Source organism: Brugia malayi (assembly GCF_000002995.4).
Source record: "Brugia malayi strain FR3 genome assembly, contig: Bm_v4_Chr3_scaffold_001, whole genome shotgun sequence".
Lineage (NCBI taxonomy): Eukaryota > Metazoa > Nematoda > Chromadorea > Rhabditida > Onchocercidae > Brugia > Brugia malayi.
Window position 1 is genome coordinate 5,633,565 of NW_025062477.1, and position 25,004 is coordinate 5,658,568.

The 25,004-nt window shown below is 23.0% G+C and overlaps 3 protein-coding genes across 5 annotated transcripts; all 3 read right to left on the minus strand.

Moving 5' to 3' along the window:
• Positions 1-1,295: 1,295 nt before the first annotated feature.
• On the minus strand, positions 1,296-4,876 carry Bm295 (Uncharacterized protein; the record flags this gene model as incomplete). Of its 2 annotated transcripts, XM_043080083.1 has the most annotated exons (6): positions 1,296-1,427; positions 2,347-2,466; positions 2,850-3,011; positions 3,698-3,772; positions 4,247-4,378; positions 4,829-4,876. In XM_043080083.1, the coding sequence occupies 6 exons, from the start codon at positions 4,874-4,876 to the stop codon at positions 1,296-1,298; spliced, it is 669 nt and encodes a 222-aa protein (XP_042936017.1). The 2 variants fall into 2 exon arrangements, with proteins under 2 accessions (XP_042936017.1, XP_042936018.1); XM_043080084.1 differs by lacking the exon at positions 3,698-3,772.
• A 3,292-nt stretch (positions 4,877-8,168) lies between these two features.
• On the minus strand, positions 8,169-8,577 carry Bm294 (Uncharacterized protein; the record flags this gene model as incomplete). Of its 2 annotated transcripts, none has more annotated exons than XM_043080085.1 (2): positions 8,169-8,326; positions 8,448-8,577. In XM_043080085.1, 2 exons carry the CDS (start codon positions 8,575-8,577, stop codon positions 8,169-8,171), a joined length of 288 nt encoding a protein of 95 aa, XP_042936019.1. The 2 variants fall into 2 exon arrangements, with proteins under 2 accessions (XP_042936019.1, XP_042936020.1); XM_043080086.1 differs by having other exon boundaries at positions 8,448-8,514.
• Positions 8,578-17,191: 8,614 nt separating this feature from the next.
• Bma-ceh-2 (Uncharacterized protein) lies at positions 17,192-23,323 on the minus strand (the record flags this gene model as incomplete). The annotated part of the gene is made up of 4 exons (XM_043080087.1): positions 17,192-17,281; positions 19,349-19,521; positions 21,216-21,336; positions 22,685-23,323. 4 exons carry the CDS (start codon positions 23,321-23,323, stop codon positions 17,192-17,194), a joined length of 1,023 nt encoding a protein of 340 aa, XP_042936021.1.
• Positions 23,324-25,004: the final 1,681 nt, after the last annotated feature.

Sequence of the window (25,004 nt, forward strand, 5' to 3'; positions counted from 1 at the left end):
TTCCCAATCCTTTATTTGATTTTCGCTGCTCCACTATGTTGGTATTACTTGATTGTTTTTGACATATTGATATTATGATATTGTTTCATTATTTTTGACATATTGATATTATATCTTGTTGTTTCGGTTTAGCATTTTTATAACTTCAGTGATTAAAGGAGGTAAGGTTGAAAGGTCATGTGGTAGTTCCTTGTATGGGTTCCATTTTTTAGGATGTTTTTTTCTGCACATAGAATTGTATACTTCGCAAACTGATCTAACTCACTATCATTTTATATCTGATCTCCAATTAATTAGTCTTTCAGTACTGTAAGATACAGAAATGTCAGGAAAAAAATAGAATGGTTTTGGATTTTGTTTGAAAAACTATGTGCGATTAGCAATCTAACTGATTCATTGCTTATTGAGTTAAAAAAACCAATTCTTTCTGATTTTCCCTCCTATGTTGTTGTTTCAGATATTCCTGTATTTTTTTTTTTTTTTTTTGATGTGATTGTACTGCCTTAAATGTGATATTTTTATGAGGGAATAATTTCGAAATTACTCAATAAGTTACCATTTTTTGGTGATTTACAGTATTTCAGTATTGTTTCCTAGAAATAGCAGTTTTCTGTGTTTGTCTTTTTGCGCATCCGCCGATATTTATTATCATTTCCATTGTTGAAAAGAGATTCTTTGCTAGGATTGTCAAATTCTTCAATATCATTCATCTTATCAAAATTTTTATCTGTCAATGATAAATTGACAACGTAAAAGTAAACGAGTATAATGCATTTAAAATTAAAGATATCAATCATTTAAATATTTTGGTATTTCCATAAATTTCAAACAGTTTATGCAAAAAAATAGCGAAGAATGGAAACCTGTTCTGCTTAGCTTTAATCATTTTTTTAAGGTTTAATTTCTAAAAACAAACTTAAAAAATTTACCAAGTCTGATCACCTTTTTTTCAATTATTTTCAATGAAATAAGCATTATATTTATACATTTTCTCAAGAAAAAAAAAAAAAAAAACAAATGATCAACAATGAGAAAAATTATTTCTTTCCCTTCAATGTAAACAACAAGTAAAAGCAAAAAGTTGCAATGGTTGAAGATTTATAAAATTTTAAATTTCGATAGCATTTTTATGCGGGACGAGAATGTTTCTCTTTTTCTTTCAATTAATAATTTATTTTATTGCAAACAGAGATATAAAATGTCGAAGGAAATATGAAGGAAATAATTTGATTGGAAATGTTTTTTCAATTTCAATTCAAATGAAAACAAATTAAGTCACAATAATTTCACGTAGCTTATTGACTCATTCTTCTAATTTGTTGATCGTCCTTTAGTTTCATTGCCTTTTCTAACATTAAAGCAGCTTCTGCCATTCTAAGATGTAAGATGGCATTCTGTTGTTTGAGTTTGTCAGATTCATCCTCAAGCTAGAAATAAATTTTTTTACTTCCTAAAAGTAATGGTTGAATTTTAGTTTAACTTTATTTCTGACTAAATTTAATAAACGTAGTAAAAGTTTGATTGAATACATTTGCAAAGAATACCAAATGAGCAGAGAGATGAATACAAGAAAAGATAGAATTAGCATATTATTGGGGTAAAATAGGACTAAAATAAAATAAATATTAATGTGAACCATAAAATATGTTTATGTAACTTTTCCGGAAAGATAATTCAGGAAATCTGAGGCTACGACCTAATCAGAATGAGAATTTCATGAAAATATTATTAATTATATATGTATAAAATAAGTTTAATATCAAAACTGATGGAGGTGCTGTGAGCAGAACTGATAGTTTAAAATCACAAATAATTGGAATTGAGATTACTTCAAGCTTTTTTTAATTCATATGACTTTTCTAAGAAAAAGTGTACAAAAAAGAAATTTATATAAAATTATGATTTCATTTATAAAACCAGAAATTATGATAATTTCATGATAAGTAGAGTAAAATTTTGAAATATGTAATATAAACTTAAAAGAAAATGATAAATGCTGTGAAAGCAAATATTAATATTTACGGGAAGTCTTTAATTAGATAATCTTTCATTACTTTTTCATCATGAAACAAAGTAATACTTTAATTATTCCATAATTTTATCAACTTCACATACTTTTTTCTTAAGCTTTCCGTAAATGCTATTACTTATTCCAATTAATAAAACAAAAATTAGTAAATAAAACAAAAATTAGTAAAGAGAAAATATTTCTGAGAAACTATAATTTTCGAAGAAAAAAAAGGTACATTTAAGAGAAATGCTATAAAAGCTGATAAATGATTATATTCCATTTCATTTTATAGCTAATGGATTGGTATGAATTTCAAACTAATAAACCTGAATTACCTGCTCATTTGAATCGTTTTGGTAAAATGGAAAGTTTTTTTCATCTAATATCACTAACAAATCCTTATACACAGTTTCCAATTTCCTTTTTTTATTACATATCTGACATAGTTTGTTCACCTGAAAGATGGCATAAATTCATTATGCAATAGTTACACCTGTCAATTAATATTTATTAACTTTTAACAAATTTCGATAAACTTTTGCTGTACAACTGCAAGAGATTTGAAAAAAAAAGAAACGATGATAAGAGTTTAATTAAAAAATATATTTGGATGCATTAAATTAATAATAATTACTCATAATAGATAGAAAATCATTACTTTATCTTATAGAAGTAAAAATTATGATAGGTACGAAATATTAAGGTTAAAAGAACTCATTGTTTCATTTTCATGTAAATATGGCGTGAATTTCCTTTTTTCTCTCAGCACAAAAATTATTGATAAAATTAAAGTGATGGATGATTACTTTTTTTAGAAAAAATATCACTGATAACTTACTTCTTTCCATTTTTCAAAGCAAGGAATATGAATTGAACGACTACATTGTGATATACAAATATCATTCAAACAAAAATATTCCAAACAGCTAGGACATAATGATGATTTTTTCCATTTGGCAAAGTTTAATTCGAATTCATAAAATTTTTGAAGAAGAAAGCACTGAAAAAGTTAGTAGCACAGGTATTCATTCATAGGTATGAAAATAGTACGATTTAAAATATGTATACATACTGTCTATTTAATGATATTATGCTAACTGCATTTTATTGAATTGTATCAAATAAATAAATTAAAATTGAATGCAAGATGGATGATTCTGATACAGTGTACATCACAATTAGTGTGACAAATAAGGGAATGATTATCACACAGTGATTTTGTAATCATTGATAATGATATCAAATGCTGTGTGATATGATAGCAATGAATCTAAGACATCGAGCTTTAGTCTATACTCAAAATAATTTACTATTATAAATAAATATAAATAATTTTTTTAGTAAAAAATAAATATTGCAAATGATCTTTTTCGTACTAACAGAATCAAATAAATTATCCATTAAATAGATTAGTCATTTATTTTGAGAGAAATTGAATTTGCATAAGAAAGACATTAATTGTCTGATGCTTACAAAAGTCAACAATATTTCTATTGTTTTAATCAAAATTATATTTAAATATAAAACGAAAAAAACTCAGCAGTAACACATTCAATCAATCAATCAATCAATCAATCAATCAATCAATCAATCAATCAATCAATCAATCAATCAATCAATCAATCAGTCAGTCAGTCAGTCAGTCGGTCAGTCAGTCAGTCAGTCAGTCAGTCAGTCACGACATACCAGTCTAATTCCTTCGGAAAAATATTCAGCATGCATTTCTTTCTGATTTAAAGTTTTTTTCATGCGCCTTTCGAGCTAAAACAAAAAAGTTGTAAGTAACATATTAGAAATAATCTATGAAATCAATTCCTTTAATAATGAAAAAAAAAAAAAAAAATAGAACTTAGAATTGGCGTCAAGATTTATAGAAAATAATTATCCAAAAATATTATGCATAATAAATTTGAGAGAATTCTCGGGAATATTTCACATGATTACTGCTTTTTATAGTAAATTAACCTAATGCATAAATTACAATCATTTAATAACTTTTTTTCGAATTTATAAATTCAATCGGAGTATGTCCTATTCGAAATGTAACACTGAGGATGAAGCATGAAATCAGAATTCATTTTGAATGATACAAATTAACAGTTTGTTATCTTATCTTTGTACTTATTATTTCTAACCAGCAAGTAAGATTATATATTTTTTTTAATTTATTTTCCTTTTACTAATATTTTTTTTCCTTTTTCTTTTTAAATTAAAATGCAATTAAGTCAAACTAACAATATTATGTAGCGCAATTGGATATCGACTATTTGTAGATAACTGATTCGTTCCTTCACGAATAAATGATGGCTTAGTTGCACCATTCCTCATAAATCTTCCGCGACAAATTGGACAGCGAGTCACATAGCGCTAAAGTTTAAAAAGCTTTTTTTTTTCCTCTCTCTCTCTCTCTCTCTCCCTCTCTCTCTCTCGTTTTTTTCATCAACATAAAAATTATGTTTCATTTTTTTTTCTTTGTAAATAAATTTAAATAATATGTTAGCATAATTTAATTTAACTTAATTTCTTTTCCAAATGACCAATGGATATCAATTTTAATTCAAATGATCCGGTAGATACCAAGAACAAAAAAAAGAAAAACGATTGAATCACTTAGATTATAATAAATCTACAGATATCATATCTGACTCAAATAATCCGACAAATATTTTATCTCTAATTCAGCTACCAAAACTTGATGATACCATTTTTTAAGCCAAATGATCCGACAATTATTATTTCTGATTCAAATGATTTTAATATATTTGATTTATCATAAAGAAATCATTGATAAATGTTGCATAATTTTCATAAGCATACTTTTTTTTCCATGTCATAATGCACCGAGAATGAAATGTATGACCACATTGTAGCACTGAAAGATTAAACGAGAAAATAGGCATTGTGCATATGACACATTGAACTATGGAAGGCATTCCTTATCTGAAATAATTGAAATTGGTGAAATTGAATAAATGAAACGTTTGGGGAAATATTAGTTAAATAAGTTTAAATGAAAAAAAAATTTAATTTGTAAGGTAAGATAAAAAGGAGAAAAAAACTGCACTTTCATTAAATAGTTTCTAAAGTCAATTTTAAAAATGCTCAATTGTAAATTTAACACTGACTAAAATTTAGATTTCCTAAATAATAATAATAATAATAATAATAATAATAATAATAATAATAATTGATTACCATCGAACATTATGTATCAGTTATCATTTACAATTGTAATTTTGATCATGAACCGCTCTATAATATAGATTGATATGCTAACAGATCAAATATGACGAGAAAGAAAACAAAGAAATTATTAAGGATTTGTTGATCAAAGATCATTAGTATATGATGTATACAAAGAATATAAGTATCATTTGTAAATATAGGAGTTTTAGCAGGAATAAGAGAATTTTTAAATTTTCAAAAATCATTTATAACAGATATATCTCACTTATTTGTAGTGAAGAATACTTATTAATTTATTAAACTTATTAAAATCATTACATTTTTATTTTTAATATATATTTAATATATTTTTAATATATATTATATTTCAATAATATCGCCTTCAAAATAAAAGTAAACGTTTTCAATATTTCTGCAAAAATTTGTAAATGCAAATGAAATACTCAATAAATTAGATTAAATCTTTATCATTTTCCTTCTTTTACTCCATGTCACAACATTTTCCAATTATCTTTTAAAAATGATTGGAAGGAATGATTAATATCAAATCCATGATGAAATACAATGAAAATTAAATTGGTAGCAATTGACTGAGTTGATTATTTCTATTCAAAATAAGTTTGCATAATTTGAAAAAGTACAAATGCCGATCTAAAATTCGAATTCGGATTTAAATTACTAATTTCTTTGTTAAAATTATTTTTCTGGTCAGTATTACTAAATAAGAAAACATAAGTTAAGTAATCAATAATAATTTATAATCAAGTTACTATCAGTATCGTTAATTTTACTTTCACCATAAGTATCATAAATATTTCATATTTCTTTGTTTAGCTGAAATAAATTCAAATATAAATAAGAACTAAATTTTCTGTTTCAAATGTAAGGTGACCACAAACAAATAAATATGTGTTATCTTTAATCAGCAGTTGATTGAGCCTAAAATCTGACATCAATTTTTGAAAATTTGAATGTAGTAAATCTCTTTTCAATCTTCATAAATAACCAAAAATTTTATTATTTATGATAATTTCATTTATTATTGTCACTCTGTCTATCATACAACAACAAAAACAACAATTATTATTATTATTACTATTGTTAGTATTATCATTACTACTATTATTATTGTTATTATTATTTTACTAATCATAATATTATAATTATGTTTATTGCTATCACATTATCATGAAGTTTTTTTCTAATATCATTTTTTAATTCTTTGGCAATAAGAACCTTTCATTTACTCCGTTAATTACAATAAGTTTAATTGATGAGTCATTGTTTACTATCAAATTAACTATCATCTTGAAATGACAATGTTACTTTTATACTGATCAATTTCAATGCTTTAAATTGATATGGTTACTGCAAAACTACAGTAGACTACAGTAACCTGATTATGAATATCCAATTATAAAAGATTTGTCAAGGAAAATGATTTTAATAAATTGATACTAAGTTCTTGTTTATATTAATCTTCACTATTTCAGGCTGCTCAATGCAGGCATAAAACAATAACAAATAGTAATGACAATAAGCAGCTAATTTTTTCTTTTTTTTAATCGATTGAAGTAAAAATGCAAAACATAAAAAATAAAAATATCAAACAAAAATAAAAGAATGAGAAATGAATAGAAAAAACAAAACAGAAAAAAAAAAAAAAACAATGAAAAATAAACTAAATGTAATACTAATATTTTTGCTTTGATACGAACATATTCGTAATTTACTCTTATATTTCATATAATAATTCTTAATTTGGATTTCATTGCTTAATAAACACTGAAAATATACTCTCAACTTTTCTGAACTATTTGTGATATATTTTAACTTAGCATTTATTGGATTATTTCTAGACTATGTGGGAGATTGCAGTTTCAAATTATCATTTTTATCAGAAAATTTATGCAGATTAGCAGCAACCAAAGTTTAACTTTTTATATTTTGATCATTTTTATTGAAAAAAGCTAGAAATTTTAAATGATAAAAAATATCAAAAATAACTTTAAAAAATATTTTCTTTCTAAAAACTGCAATATAGTTTATTGATATAATGAATAGATATTTCTGTTTCTGAATATTTGAAATGAAACTTTGAAAGTAGAAAAGTTCCATAAACATTACAAACAGTTTGTGCGACAATACCAAATTTAACTCAAAAGATTTTTTTATCATTGTATCCAAATGTATAATAAATTTAGCATAGAATTTTTTTTACTTCCTATGCTTAAATTTCAATCATTTTTCAACTTCAATTACTACTTATCGTTCAGTTCTTTTAACTTTTAATTATTTCAGCTAATGACAGATTAGATTTCTGCAAATCGTTATTAATTAGAGTATAATGAAAAAATATCAAATTCTGCGCATGGAATGCTATCATTGAAGCTTAAGCAGTTAATTACAGTCTATTCTTGAGAAATGTCATTTTAGAATTTCATTCTAAATTTTATTTAAACTAATTTTTGCAAAATTATCTCTTAAATTGTTAAGTGCATTTTTTAGCTAACTGATATTAAAAAACTGAAACACTGATAAATTTATCTCCTATATTTTGCTAGCAAGACAGGATAATGGTTTGTTAAACTGTGGCATTTGACAATTAGGATAAATGATATTTCAACGCTTCAAATAGATTTTCTGAATGTATGATTGTTAAAGACTTTGTTTTATATTTTTTATATTTATTTTAGTATTTTTAGAGAAGTATTTTGTTCAAATTGATTTTCTGAAATTTTTAATTTTAGTTAAAAGAGATAAAGAAATGGCAGTACTTAAGTAAAAGTAATATCATTTAGATAAGTCTTTGTGCAAGGCTTATTTCATTTAGCATTTCGATGTTTTTGAAAGAAAATTTATGTTTATTTCATACAAAGTTTTGCATTAAAATGAACAGAAACTGAGAAATTACCAGTTAATTAGATTGGTATTCATAAGATAATCATTTTACGCCCAGCTTAAAGCAATATTAAATGCAAGATATTGCATCTAGAGATGTAGAATTATTTGTCAACTTAATTTCCGTACAGTTTAAACTGTTGGTAAAATTTTTACTGAAATCTTCTTCGGAACTGCTTTTTTCTTCGAGAATGGTTTCTTCCACAGAAAAACCTTTTCCCACAAAGTCTAAAAAATTTATAAGATCATATATATATTGCAAAAAACATAAATAAATGAGAAATAAATATCACAGTCCGATTAAACTAATAAATGAATAAAATTAATTTTGAAAAAATCTTACCAATACCTTTTTCACTAATACTTTCTTCTTCGAGTGTTGTTGCTTCTTCCACAGAAAATTGCTCTTTCTCCATCACTTTTTCATCTCCGAAAACAAAATTAATGCAAATTAGAACAACAATAAGTGCTGAAAGCATTGTTGAAGTAAGTTGTATCTGCAAAATGATACTTTAAAATTTTCTATTGGAACATCAAAGATTCAATGAATTTTAGTCAGTAGCTTTCATAGGATACTATCAACTTTCCTTCAATATATGCAAAAGAATTATTTTCCTAGAAAACTGCAATGAGTAATATTTTTTTTTGAAATTATCGACGAATGAGAATATTTCTTGACAAATTTGAAACTTTATGTAATTAATAAAATTTGAAATATTTTAAAATGATTGTAAATGGCCTTACATATCAATGCATATGTAGAAGAATTTTTGTTCTCTTAAAAAATTTTTCATCCTGATAAAATGCAATGAAATTATTTAAAAAAGAAGAAAATGCTGAAATATTTATCGACTATCAGAAAAGTAAACAATAGTTGAGATGTTAATATTATGTACTTTAAACCTGATCTTAGTTTCTTCTTATCTGAAAACAGTTTGATGAATCATTATTGTTGATATTATATTTGAACTACCAATTAAAACAATTATTCATACTTTTTCGCATTCCATTAATATAAATATAATACAGCACAAAATGATTACTTTTAATTATTCTAATTTTTTTAATTAATTTGATTCGTTTTAGTTTTATGTTCATTTTGTTCATTAAATAACTTTTATATCGCTAATTCTTTTAAATGAATTTACAGTAAATTTATTTGTTGTTAGTTCACTTTTGTATTTTATTTCTCAAAAAATGATTGCATAATATGACATGATATGATTGTTGTATTTATTTTATATTTTTGCTTTTTGAAGGGATATTATTAGCAAGTATTGTCAGTATGATTATTAAATACTTATTAATCAATGATATTAGAATATCATATATGCCACATCAATCTTTTTTGTTTTGTTATTTTTTACTAATTTTTTATTTTTTCATTTTTTTCGGCTTTATTTTGTTATTTGTTTTATGTTTTTGTCCTTTGATAAATACTTTTTGCGACCATTTTAAATTGGTAAATCTGACAAACTAAAAAAGAATATAATCGAAAACACTCACAAGAAGAAATATTCACTGAAATAATGCATCTGTTATTAATTTATAAAAATTTCAACACTAATATTTATAAATGTTTAAAGACATAAGAATTATAATATAGACTGATTAAATATTATGAAAATGTAAATAACTTAATAATTATAATCCTTCAGTTTAGGGAGCTTTTTTTGTTCAAAATTTCATCAGATTAATCAGTAATGATAATTTCAAAATTCAATCCAAAAATGTACATTTTAAATTCATTCTAATTATCTATTTTTAATAGTTTTTACACTTAATTAAAATAAAATTTGATAATAATAGAATTTCTTTCCTAGTTTGGTATTTCCTAGTTCAAAAACTCTTATTAAAATGGAGAATTTTGATAAAAATCAATATTTAAATTTGAAATAAAAAATAATTGCATTTGTAATAATGACTTAAAACTATAACTAATTAAAAATTTTATTAATTTCGCTACTTTTTAAAGTTTCTTTTATTATTTATGCTGTCAAATGACAAATCATACATGACCAGTACCCAAGAAATGCATATAAAATAAACAATTAAGTTGAAAATATCTATTTTTTTTAATGAATTGATATTTTTTAATAGTTTTAACACTTAATTAAAATGAAATTTGGTTATAACAGAATTTATTTCCTAATTTAATACATTAAAAGTCTTACAAATTGTAGGATTCTTATAAAAATCAATATTTAAATTTGAAACAAAATTAATTTTAATTGTAAAAATGATCTAAAACCATGACTAATTAAAAATTTTACTAGTTTCTGTTGTTCAAAACTTAAACATTAAAATTTATTTTATTATTTATGCTGTCAAAGCTGTCGAATGAACACATTGTACATGACCAGTACTATGACCTTTCCTGAAATCGTTAAATTGATTCTCTGAATTTATTTTTACATGTCATAATAAGCCATCGTGTTGATCATCTAATCAGCATATTAGCGTTGCTGTTATTTTTGATTGAAGAATCGTTTCTGGAACGGATAAGAATTGTTCTCGGAAATATTGAGTGAGAATCGTTTTCAGTAGTTATTGAGAATCAGAATCAGTCCCAAACAAAAACTGGAAATATTGTCAAATTTGATATATGTAACAAATGATTGAATTTATAAAAAAGCTATTCAGAATGATCAAATAATCCGGGCCTCTTCTCATTCTGTTTTCCTTTTATTAGTTTAGAATGTCTTCAATATTCGATAACTTTCTTAAAATTAATCAATTAATTAAGATTAATCATAATTTTCTCGTATTTCTGATAATTATTCCAAATCTTTTGAGTCAGTTATTATTGACAGTTATGCTTTATTTCATTAATTTGATAACATTTATTACATAATTTTAATTTCTTACTAAGAAACAATAAGGCTAACAGATTTGTGGAATTCGATTTGATTACAATTTAAATATGCAAATCACTGCTATTCAAACCTTAAAATATTCGTCTCAAATTCGTTTACACAAAGTTTTTATCAATGATAAAAATTCGTTTAATGTCGTCGAATTATTTGATTTCATTTTCAGCTAAATTATTTCGTATTTTAGACATTGAAATGGTGCAAACAGTATGAAATACAAAGCATTATTAATTGTTTGGAAGAATTTTGCAATGAAAGTTTTCCGGAAGAATGGAAACCCACAATTTATGGTCTCGCACGTAATAATCCAGTCAATTCGGCTGCCTTTCCGGAATGTTAATCGATGAACAAAAACAAAAAATCATAAATCAATATTTATGATTTCTGTTTAAGTGTAGTAATTTTTTTATTTTGATATTTTAACATCTATTCCTGAAATAAATATTTCTTATTCTTATCACTTTTTTTTTTTTTTTTTTTTTTCATAAAGTAAATTGAAAAATATTCTCTGAAAAATAATTAATAATTAAATAGTTTCTCCTCAATTTCATAAGAATTTCCAATTTGTATTTATTTTACTGTATGCTTTTCATTTGTATTTACCAATAATTTAAGCACTCAAACATTTAAGTACTAAATATAATTTATAGATGTGATAATTTTGAAAGAAAGAATAAAAAAACGAAAAGACATATTTATGTATGTGTGTGTGTGTGTGTGTGTGTGTGTGTGTGTGTGTCTGTCCGTGTCTGTACAGCCATATGTTTGTATGTTTGAGTATATAAACAAGTGCTAATACCTCTTAAATATAGGAGCTATTCGCACTCTCAATCAATATTAGCTTATAACAAACAATTCTTCCACCTTGTTAGTTCTTACCTGTTCTCCAGTTACCTGTCTTACCTTTTCTTGTATTTACAACTGTGAAGTGGATTGATGAGATTGATGGATAGATATTAGCTATACACACATGCATATTCATCGTTCAATACATTTATTAATAGTTATACCAAATTTCGCTATTGGATTAAAAATTATCAAAAAGAATAGGTTGAAGTTCAAATGTTGCTAAAATTTAGTTTAAATTATTGAAAATGACAGAAAGTGAAATTTAAAACTAATGTGATTATCAGTGTCTAAGTTAGAATTTGATTGAAAATAACAATTAAATTAATATAATATTTAAACATTGATTAAATTATTGCGATATTATTGTGATTTATAATATAAAATAAAAAAAAAAAAAAATGGAGAAATAATTCAAAAATTAAAGTTGTGTTTGGCAAATTATCAAATAATTGCAAATTTGTTGCAGAACAAACTTTGACTATTTTTATTTGAAATGAAATTTTAGTTTAGCTTAACAAAAAATGAAGTTTTATTTTTGTTTTAATCTAACGAATAAACTTAAAATTTTTTAATAAATTATTTACATTCATTTTTCTCGAACGCCACATTGTATCCAATTATGATATCATTGCTTTCTATTGTCGTTTATACCTTTTCATCACTAACAATTTACATCTCTGACGTTTTTCTACGTCTCATACGTGTTCGTAGCTGTGTTAAATTATAGACATCAATAAATAATATCATATATCATTAGTAATTCATATTTATATTCTAATCTTTTTTTCCTAAATATTACTTAGCATCTTAGTTAATTACTTTTTTCCTCATTAGTTTTATTTGGTTAATTTCAACTTGAATTAATTGAATTTAAAAAATGCTAACAGAAAAAACTCCAACAAAAAAGGAAAATAAAATTGAATAAAATCAAATAAAAGAAGAATTATTTACAAAGAGATTGGATGGTCACTTCTGAACAATGAATGTTTTATTTACTAAAAGTATTAGCAAAAGTATAAACATTTGATAGCTATTATTATTATTATTACTAATAGTAGTAGTAGTAGTAGTAGTAGTAATTGTGATAATAAATGGCGGTAGTGGCAGTAGTGAATGTCACTGATGAACTCTGTTCAGTAAGGTTAATTATATTAAAGTAAACCAATGGAAGAGAGAGAGAGAGAGGGAGGTTGTGAAAGAAAAAGAATTGAATTTCAGGAAGAAAAATACACCAAAAGTACGGTGTTTACAAATGATATTACAGGTACTGTAATCAAATTTTTAAATCAACTAATAAATATAAGCGCAATTGTAGAGGATAAAAATTCCCATTTTTTTTATTTATTAGGAAAAACTTTTTTTAACAAAAAAAAGATGGAACAGTATTCGTTTTTAATTTTGAAATTGATTTATAATTGTTAATATTACTGAAAAAACTTTCGTTCAACTTACTAGTCAACTTGTTTATTAATGAAATTTAATTTCTTGCCTTTAATCACAGTATTTTACACAATTATTTTTTAATTAATTATTTCTCAAACCTAATTTTTTGTCAAAACTCGAAGTTAGAATTTTGTTCAAATTCCTAAAATGAACTTTTTAATTTTTTGTTTCTAAAAATCTCATTTTTTCATCTTGCAATTAGTTAAACGAATCTGAAAATTGATTTTTTTTTTTAGGTGGAAAGAATTTGAAATTGAAATTGTCGAATATTAAATGGATTTTGTGGTTTTAGAAACAAATTTTAAAATTCCCAAGATGATATATTTGCGGATTTGTGATCAGGAAAAGAATATCAGTCAGATATCAAAGATAAAGCACACAGTCAAAATTTATAACTTAAAATTAAAAGTATAATTAAAGGAAGATATTAACTAAACAGAGTAAATGCGCAAATTATACATTTTGATTTTGTTATTAGTACTCCCCTGAGTAAAAAAAAAAAGAAAATTTATATATTATTTCTGATTTTTTTAAGAAATTAAGAGAAGAAGTTGTTTTCTTTTTCAATAATTTCTATTTTAAACATTAAAATTTTATTTCATTTCATTTTTTTTTCTTTCTTATTTTTGTTTAAGAAAAAAACTATGAAAAAAAATGCATAAGGAAATGTATAATATTTGAAAATATAATAGAAAAAGAAACGAAAAACAAAGAATCGAAAAAACTATTTGTTTTACCTTTTTGTTCCCTAAATTTTATCTTTTTTTTACCTTACAATCAGCCAATAATATCTGATAAATGTAGAAAAGGTAAGAGAAAGAAAAAAGTTTATCCAAAATTTCTTTTCTCACATTTCTTTTCAATTTATTGTCATACCTTCGCCCTACGATTGTTCTGTAATTTTAGTATATGTAAATTTTTATGCTCAATTTACCTGTAAATAGGTTAAAGTTGAAGAAAAATGAAAATATAACGCTTTTTCTTCCAACAATAAAAATTCATTTAAAAAGAAATGTGAATACATTGTATTATTTAAGTATATGTGTAATCTGATATTTCTGTATATCGTATTTAAAATATAATTAATATATTGCTTGAATATACGATATATACTCGTATATGTGTTTTTAACTATAATTAAAATTTCCTACAAGTTTAATATGTTTTCCTGTATGTTTGTATTTATTTTAATTACTAATATTGATTATGTATTTAAGTGTATAATATAATTCCTATTCCTATATATATATATATATATATATATATATACTAATAATAATAATAATAATAATTGTATGTCTAAGCATATAGTACATAATTCCTGTATTTATACCATATTGATTACATGCATATTGTGTACTGATACAGACAATGTATTTGAGTATATTTTATAATTTGTATTTATTATTTGAGTGCATTACATATAATTCCTATATTATATTATTAATTTCAGTATATCGGAGAAGAAATCAACCGATAATATCCGTAAAATTGAAAATAATAAAGAAGATTATGTGAAAAAAAAAAATAGATAGAAAATTACCTGTTTGAAAGGAATTGTAATGATAATATTAGAAGGGAAAAAGGAAGAGAGAGAGGAAGAGAAGAGGAAGAAAGAAAGAAAGAAAGGGAAAAAAGTGAGGTAATAGCTTGCGAAGCTATTAATTGTGCAATGATATTTCTCTTTTACCCTTTGCATGTTTGGAAACATTTGTGAAAAACGATAATCTTAATGTATTTTGGATGTAAAATTGAAATAAATTTTAGGTTTGATGAATAAATGAGCCAAAAATGAAGCGCTATTGGAAGGCATTTAACCGATCATACTATAACCACTCATTTTCATCGGCAATCCTTTCATATCAAAAAATTTCCTTTTAAAAAACGATGATACAATATACTTCTAATCTAATAAATGTAGAGAAAAATGATTGTAATCGTTTAACAATATTTGATAATTTAACAAAACGATACGATGACGATGAATTTAATTGTAATAATTATAGATTTAAAATATTTTCTTATTTTATCTTTTTTTCGTTTCATTTTTTTCTTAATAGTATTTTATCTTATCTATTTCTTTCACCTATTAGTTATAATTCAGTAATAAATTCAAAAATTTCAGAAATGAATTGACGATGATATGATTAATTGATTAAATTAAATGATAAGACATATATTTGTAAATGATCAAAAAGTAAAGTATTTGTTGAAAGAAAAATACAAAGTATTGATCAAATGAATTACTAAAATGCAATATTATCAATTCTTCTTTTCTGATTTAACTTAATTTGTAATAGAACAAAGAAATCTTACAGACTGTTTTACAAATATTTAATCAGTAATACAAATGTAAAAAAAAAAAAAAAAAAAAAAACATTGTAAAGTTTTAATTTAAATTATTACTCTTAATAAAACAAAATATTCACCATATTATCAAATTGTTTATAAGTAATTCACTTCATTTCCCTAAAACTAGTGTAAATTTTTGTTCAAATAATGAAATGAATATTTTTTTAGCCAATTTAAGATGATAAATAGAAAACGAAAGCAAATTGTAAAATTGAACTTTAGCAATTTCACAAATTATGCACCAATTTTTATTTTTCTTGAATTATTTCAAACATAAAAACTTTGTCTATAGTTTTCTTTTTTTGTTTTATTTTTTTCTCTTTTTACTTTTCTTATTTAAGTTAAAGTTAGTATTAAATTTCAAAAATAATTAAAAGCACCAATTTGTTGTGATATTTTAGAGAATTATTCAATCAACTTGCATGATTGAAAGTTGAAAATCTTTTTCCTTTTTTTTTTGAAATTTTCCAGAGAATCAAATTATATTCAATTATTTTGGTTTATACACGAAAAGTGCATTAATATTAAGAAATCTGATTGAAATTATTGTAAAACTGCAATAAATTTATTAACAATAAAAAAAAAAAATAAATTAGTAAACAAATAAATAAATAACCAAATTATTTCTCTCAGTTAGCGTTTCTTAAAAAACATTTTACGATAAAAAAAGAAACGAATGAATAGAGAAATTAAAATGTGCAAAGAATTATGGAAAAATGGAAAAAAAAAATTATTAATCAGTTGGAATGAAAAAAAAAAAAAGAAGAAATTGAACTTCAAAAAGATTATAAAATTAAGTAAATCCCTTTTCTACCTGAAATCAGTTTCTTTTGTCAACGCTTTCTTTTTCTTTTTTCTTTCTAAGAATTAATTTTGACATTGTTCACAAAGAAATGTAATTGTGGTTGCATTTACAAATTTTTACAATCTACAAAATTCAATTTAAAGAAGTTTCAAAATTTTCAAAAGAAAAAGGCGAAGAGAACGAAATAAAAATATAACAAAAAATTCGTTTTTTATTTTTCAAATCAAATCAGAACTTTTAGAAATTATTAATTTTAAGTTTTTTTTTTTTCTTTTTAAACAATTAGTTATATAATATATAACAAATTAGCCATCAATAAGAAAAATTTTTTTTAAATAAATAAGAAATGGAAAATATCTTTTCATTGATGAAAATTAGAAAACAATTTGAAGTTATTTAATCATACAAATATAGTGTTTACTATTATTTTATTTTTGCTATAATGAAATCCCATTGAGATTAAAAATTAAAAAATGACAGAAATATTCGAATTTTGCTAGAATTCTCTTGAATTTAGCAGTTCTATTAAAATTATTGATAAATAGTAAAATCAATTTGAATTAAATTAACTATTTCCTCAATTAATTTCTGTCAAATTTTCCATCTTCTCACTTCCACAGTTACAGTAATCCGAAAATTACATAAAAACTCAGTGAATAAAGAACTAATTTATATCTTTTCTTTACAATTATTAATAATTATTAATGAGAGTAAAAAAAAAAGAAAAAGTGAAAAATAAATTCGAAAACAAATCATAAATATTTCATTCATTCATTTTGTGTTGTCCGAATTTGCTGCTTTTCCGGATTCCGATTTAACTCGCTTATGCTTGGTACGACGATTCTGGAACCATACTTTAACCTGAAGTATTACTTAAAAAATTGGAAATGATGAAGCATTTTGATTTATGAATATAAGTTCAGACAATATAAAATCATGAAAATAGATTAATTAATAAAATTTTTTGTTAGTTCGCATTCAAAAATTCTACTACATTCTCTTCAGGAAATTTTTAGTTTAATTTTTTTCTTAATATTTAAATATTAGCAAAAGTTGAAGTAGAATTAAGAAAAAACAAAAAAAAAAAGAAGGAAAAACTAAAGCAAGAACAACTTAACTCTTTGTTTTCAACAATGATTAAAAAAAAATTAACCTTATTTATTTTATTTATTTATTTATTTTTTTGGAAAAATCAAATTTGGATAATTTAAAGCGATAAGAATTTCAGTAATATTATAATATAAGGAAATAATTAAGAATTGTGGCAATATTATAATGTATTATATACATATTTTTCCAAAATTTATTTCTAATTAATTAATTACAATTAATCCATTTAATTAGCATATAATATTTACATTTTTTTCTCGTTTTTTTCCCACCAATTTTCAAATTACATTTTAATAATGTTGAATTTTATTTATAAGTACAATATTTCTTCAATATACACATTCTTCCATTCAATTCGATTAAATTTTAATTTTCTTCCTTTCATACACAAATATATTTAGTATTAGAATTGAATTAATAAAATTTAAATTAATATGACTTAAATAAACTTACTAGAATTTTTTTTTTTGAATTCTTCCTACAAATATATATTACATCTTCAATGTTTAAATTAAAATTAATTCATCCCTAACTGTTTTTCTTCTCTTTCACTTTCCCTCTCTCGCCCTCTCTCTCTGTCCCTCCCTCTCTCTGTCTTTCCCTCTCCCTCACTTCTTTCAACCACTTGTCAAATCTTGTCATCAATTGCCATTTTGACTTTTTTTTCTCTTTTCTCTTTTTTTTTGATGTTTTATTGTTTGCTTAACGACTTTAAAAAGCTACTATGGTAGATAGCATCGATACATATTCCTTTCTCTCTCTCTCTTTCTTTCTTTTTCTCTCTCCCTCACACTTTCTTTCTCTCATTAAAGACAAGAAATAATCATTTTATCAAATACAATAGGAAATATATTTCTTTGGAACGATAAAGGAATTTAAATCATAAATACATTTTTCAAAATATTTTAAATTTACAATAAATTTGTTTCTACACAGTTTGTAATGCATAATAGAAAAATTGTTTAATATAATTTGTTTCTTAATTAATTTATTTTAGTAGCTGAAAAATTAAATTTTGGAAAATTTACGGATTTATTAACTATAATTATTATTTAGAATTATTCGACTGACAAACTTTTAAATTGTACAAATTAAACTTATGCGTTTGGCATAGTCAAATGGGAAATTTTTGTGGGAAAAAATGGAATTTGATCAGTTATTTCGGTTTCTTTATCATTCTAATCAGATTATTCCGGTTTATTTATCACTCTAATCGGATTATTTATTTATAATTAACTATTACTTACGGTAAATGTAAAAATATCCAAAAAATTTCTAGCAGACATAAGATTTCATCAAGTTTATGATAATTATATGTGTTATTTTAAAATTCAATTAAAGAAAATTTTTTAATCAATCAATAATGCATTACTTAGAATTAAATAATTTTGTTATCAGAAGGAAAAAACTTGTGCGACATTTTTTGCAAGTTTTTTCTTTATTTTTGTTTCCTTTAATTTTTAAGAGGGAAATTTTTTTTGGAAAAAAAAAAAAAAACTATTAACCGAAATGCTTAAATAAAATAAAAACAAAAAATTGTGTCTCTTTTTCGTTTATTTAATGTTTATTAATTGAAACTAAAAATAATAATAATAGTTCAGAAAAAATAAATAAATCAAACTAAAAAAAATTCTGTCAAATTTTTGCTTCTTTTTTTAAAATTTAGAATAAAATTTACAAGTTTTCCCGACAATATGTATTACTACCATTTTTAGTTTCAATTTATAATAAACTGAATTATTCCAACCTGAATTCAAACAAAAATAAGATTTTAATGAATTTAATGGGAAAATTTTGAAGTGACAAAAAATTTTTTACTTGTGTTTCAGTAAGTGATAAGTTGGTTGCTAGTTCTCGACGTTCATTCCCGATCACATAATGATTTAATTCGAATGCTTTTTCAAGTTCAACTAATTGTTGAGGTGAAAAAGCGGTACGAATTCGTTTATTCTTTCGAAATGGTTGTAAAAAGAGACCAGCGGTAGTTTCATCTAAATTTAATTCTTTTTAAAAATATTTGAAAACTTTTTATCAAAATTTAGGAAAAGGAAGTATGTTAATCGAACGAAACAATCAATCAATCAATAATCCTATCGATCAATCAATAATAACATTGGTATACACTATTAGAGTATAGCGTATGTAATACAATATTTTTGATGAAAATAATTAATTAATCAATATTTTTGATAAATTCAAGAAAAAATTTATTTATTTATTTCTTATCTGATTTCACTGTTAGAAAGAAAGAAAAAATAAAAAAAGAAATAAAAGGAAATATTGGTTGTATGCAATGATTGATGGAGGAATATTTGATGGATATTAGAGTGATATATTAATCGAAAATATTTGCAACCATTAATTTAGTCAACAAATTTACAGGTAAACCAATAGGTAACTAACAATTTGTTTCATAAGTTTATGGGTAATTTGCTATGAAATATTTGTGACAAATTTACCCAATCCATTTCCTATTCTTTCATCTTTTTTTAATTTAAATAGCAACACTATATTTTATTTATAAAGTATTTTCATTTATTGTAAGAGATAGTTTTCTTTTGCTTTTTGTTTTATTTTAGCATTCTTTTTTCAAAAAAATTTCAGAACAATACGTCATCAAATTTTAAAAAATGAAATAAAATCAAAATTCTAATACTATTTTTAATTTTGCATATTTATTCAGCCACTTTTATCATATGAATATTAAAAGAATTTGGTAATTAAATTTTCTGTTGAATTTTTGATGCAAAGAGTTTAGGATGGATATCATGAAATAATAAAAAATGAAAATAAAAAAAAAGAAACAAACCGTTATGATTGTCAGAATTACATTTGAATAATTTTGCAAACAGATGAAAGACAACAAATAATTACTGCTAATTATATTTAAAATTAGAATATAAAATTAATGATAAAAAATTTAATTGAAATTAAGAAAAGATTATATTGATTTAGTCGAACCTAATTAAATAAAAAAAAATTATTATTGAAATTGCAAATTTTTATCCAGAAACTTATGTACTATTAATTGCAATATTTATTGTCACTGGAACTGATTAAAAAACTTGTCTTACTCTATTTTAATAATTTATATGTGATCGTAATTATTAAGAGTTAATTAAACGTTTTTTTTTTTTTCCATATTTTGCACCATCTATGAAATTTGAACTTAATTCATTAAAACTAAATTTGTTGAATTTAGCTTAGTTTAACAAATTTAAAATAGTACAATAAATTGCTTTTAATTCTTTTTATTTCACATATTTTACTTATATTATTACTACAATTAAAAAATTAATATTCCATTTTATTTCTCTAAAAAACATCAAACGATAAGTTTTTACTCTATTTTAAACTAAGATATAATTAACTGAATCAAATTCAATTCATATTGTAATATATGATGTGGTAAATTTTAAAATGTTTAAAAGAAAAACGAAAAAACATTAAATTAAATATTTAGAAAGATTACAACTTGTCTACAAAAGTAGCATATCATAGTAATTAATTAATTAATTAATTAATCTATTTATTACTTATCATTTTTATTTCACACATCAATTTATAATAAAGAATTTGTGAAATAATGTTTATTTAAATAGGAAAATGCAGTTTAAATCAGAATACTAAAATGGTTGGAACTTAATTACTTAATTACCGTACATTTATCATTCAAGAAACAAACCAAATTGTCGATAACCAGATTGTTGAATAAGTTCGATCCATTGTTGTGACCATAATTTTTGCTGATTATGGCAAATATCGCTGTCATTAAAACCCATAATGAATGGATTTGCTGATGCCATCTGCAAGAAGAATTTCAAATATTTGAAATGAAATTAGAAATAAGTTTAATGTTAATAATGGGTGAAAAAATTTTTTGCATCTAACATATTTCCATACCTTAAAATATTAATTTTAATTTTCCCTGTTTTAAAAAAAATGTAATAAAAATAAAAAAAAAAAAAAGGCAGGATTAAAATACAACTACTTTTAATTCAATAAAAATTTTTATTGACTTTATTTGATGCATTTATAATTTCTATAATTATAAGTCAATAACTTTTATAAAAATAAACATTTTTAAAATTATGAAATAAGCAAATAAATAAAGGCCATTAAAATATTTGTAAAAAATGAAGAATAAAAATAGTTCTTTCTAAAATTTGAATTTTCAAAATATGAAATTTATTTGTTTATATTGAAAATTGAAAGGATTATCTTCTTGATGACATTTTTTTTCACATTAGACAATCTACCATAACAATTGATCTTATCATTATCATTATCACCGTCGCCATCATAATTAATCAAATTGTTATGTTGCACTAAATAATAAAACAAATACGATAATTTTGCTGAATTTTCAAAAATCTTTTTTTGAACTGAAGAAAAAAGGAAAAGGAAATATGATTATATCTGGAAAGGTGGTAAAGAAGAATATATTAATGATAGATATTTGGATGATAGCTTTAGTTAATTTCATATTATTAGCAATAGAAAAGGTAAGCATTAAATGGGTAAGCATTGCTAATATTATAAATCAAATAAATAAGCAAACGTTTCATTGCTATAACATAAATAATCAAATTTGATCAATAATCCAATTCGAATATTATATTACTTCACCTGTTTATCTGTATGCAAATTTGTTTTATGATGTTATCATAAAAAATAGACTTTGATGATAAGCAATCATTTTATTAGTATTACTTATTATTTGCTAACACATAATAAGGTTAATAAAATTTAAAAGATAAACATAGAATTAAAATAATATTATAATTCTATTTAAAAAAATAATAATAATTTTGTAAAACAATATTATAATTCTATTTAAAATTGATGCCAATCAATTATTTATTATAAACATTTACAAATAGCTATTAGAAATTTTATTTACTTATATTTTACTTATTGCACTTATTATAACTTCTTCTATTACAGTTATAAATTTATTATAATTGTAATAAAAAATTTAATTATTTGAAATTAATTTTATTTAATAAATAAAAGTGAAAAATAAAAAATAACTAATGAATTTATAATTTAATATAAACATATTAATCAATTATTTATTATGAACTTTTTGAAATTTAGTTTTTTTCAAAGAAAAATTAAAAAAAATTTTAACATTAAAAAAAAATTATTCACCTGAATGTGTGGAAGTAAAACATCGAAATAAGATAGCGTTTGTGGAATTGGTGTTGATAAGCATACAATTGGATGACATGATGTTGATGAAGTTGAATTATTACTATTGTCATTATTATCATTATTGTTATGATTATCGTTAACATGATTAATGTCATTATCATTACCATTATTATTGTTATTGATACTATTTGTAATATTTTGATAATCTGACTTGCAATTCTGATTAGTAATTATACTTGATAGAAGTATTTCTCGACTTGTTCCTGGTATGCATTCAACTGGGCTTTCATCTGATTCGGCCAAATGTACCTGGCATTGTTGATTAAATGTAGAAGTTTTAATTTCATTAAGAGTAGTAGTAGCAAATAACGGTGTGATATCGTTATCATTAGATGATAATACTTTCGAATGTGAAATAATATCAGCTTTAGATGTTTGCCTTAAACTAGGCTTGCTAGAATATACTTTTTCTGGCTGTTGTAGTAATTGTTGTTGCTGCTGTTGTTGTTGATGATGGTGATGATGATTGTGGCGATAATGATGATAATGATGATGATGGTGATGATGATTACTAATTAAATTTTCCACCGAAAAATTTGATAATGATGGCATAATAGCAATTGATATTATAAGCATCGACCAAAAAAAGAAAAAGTAAGAAACTTTAAGTTATACAAATTTTTATCTTTTCTTTTCTTTTTTTTTCGTTTATTTCGTTAAAATAATAGCAAAAACACTAAGCCAGTATGTTTATCTTTTTAGGCATTTCTGTTTAACAAAAATAATTCAATAATTGTCATTCATTTTCCTCATACAATAAGAAATTAGTTGGAACAATTCTTCCTCTTCTTCATAAATACTCCAATAATTAACACAGATATTACTCACACAACAAGAAAATATTTGGAGCAGTTCATCTTCTTCGTTATATATATTTTAATAATTAGCACAGATGTTGCTCATACAATAAGAGAATAATTGAAACAATTGTTCTTCTTCTTTACAACTATTTTAATAATTGGTAGCAATATATTTTCTTATACGAATAAGAGAAGAAATAAAATAACAGCAATAATTAGTAAAACTTTTTCATAATTCTAAATTTTTTATTAAATGAATTTTGTTGATTCGTTAAAATCTTTCTAATAAATAAAACATTTGATGATATTTACCAAACCAATAAGATTGCACTGAATTTCTTTTAAAGGCGGAGCATTTTTCAAAAGTGAAACAAATGGGTGTGGATTTATATTCATCTCTATCTATCTATCTATCTATCTATCTATCTATCTATCTATCTATCTATCTATCTATCTATCTATCTATCTATCTATCTATCTATCTATCTATCTATCTATCTATCTATCTATCTATCTATCTATCTATCTATCTATCTATCTATCTATCTATCTATCTATCTATCTATCTATCTATCTATCTATCTATCTATCTATCTATCTATCTATCTATCTATCTATCTATCTATCTATCTATCTATCTATCTATCTATCTATCTATCTATCTATCTATCTATCTATCTATCTATCTATCTATCTATCTATCTATCTATCTATCTATCTATCTATCTATCTATCTATCTATCTATCTATCTATCTATCTATCTATCTATCTATCTATCTATCTATCTATCTATCTATCTATCTATCTATCTATCTATCTATCTATCTATCTATCTATCTATCTATCTATCTATCTATCTATCTATCTATCTATAATTTAATTAGAGTCTGAATCAATTACTTAGTTAATAATATGAAAAGTTAGTAAGGTGAATTAATTTAAAAAAAAAAAGAATTTAAAAAAAGTTTAAAAAAACGGAGAAACTACCTTACATCACAATTTCATTTTTTTTCATGCCAATTCTTGTCATTATTATTATCACTGGCATTATTATTATTATTATTATTATTATTATTATTATTATTATTATTATTATTATTATTATTATTATTATTATTATTATCTAATATTATTAGTAACATAAAATGTATATTTTTTAATCTACCAAAAATATGGCAAACTAAGTGATTTTAAAATTTTCATCTATTACTGTATTTAACTTAAAATTAAAAAAAAAAATCAATAATTAATGGCTATTTTCTTTGCGCACTATCTGTACGATAACACTTAATATTATTCAGTTTTTCTATTCAAATATATATATTTCGATCCATTTGTAAAGTTATGACAAATGGTAATTTGAATGAATAAATTCCATCTATTATTCATTGTATTTGCTAAATTTCTTGAAATTTAACAGCAACAAATTTTAAAACCAATAAAAATATTTTAGTAG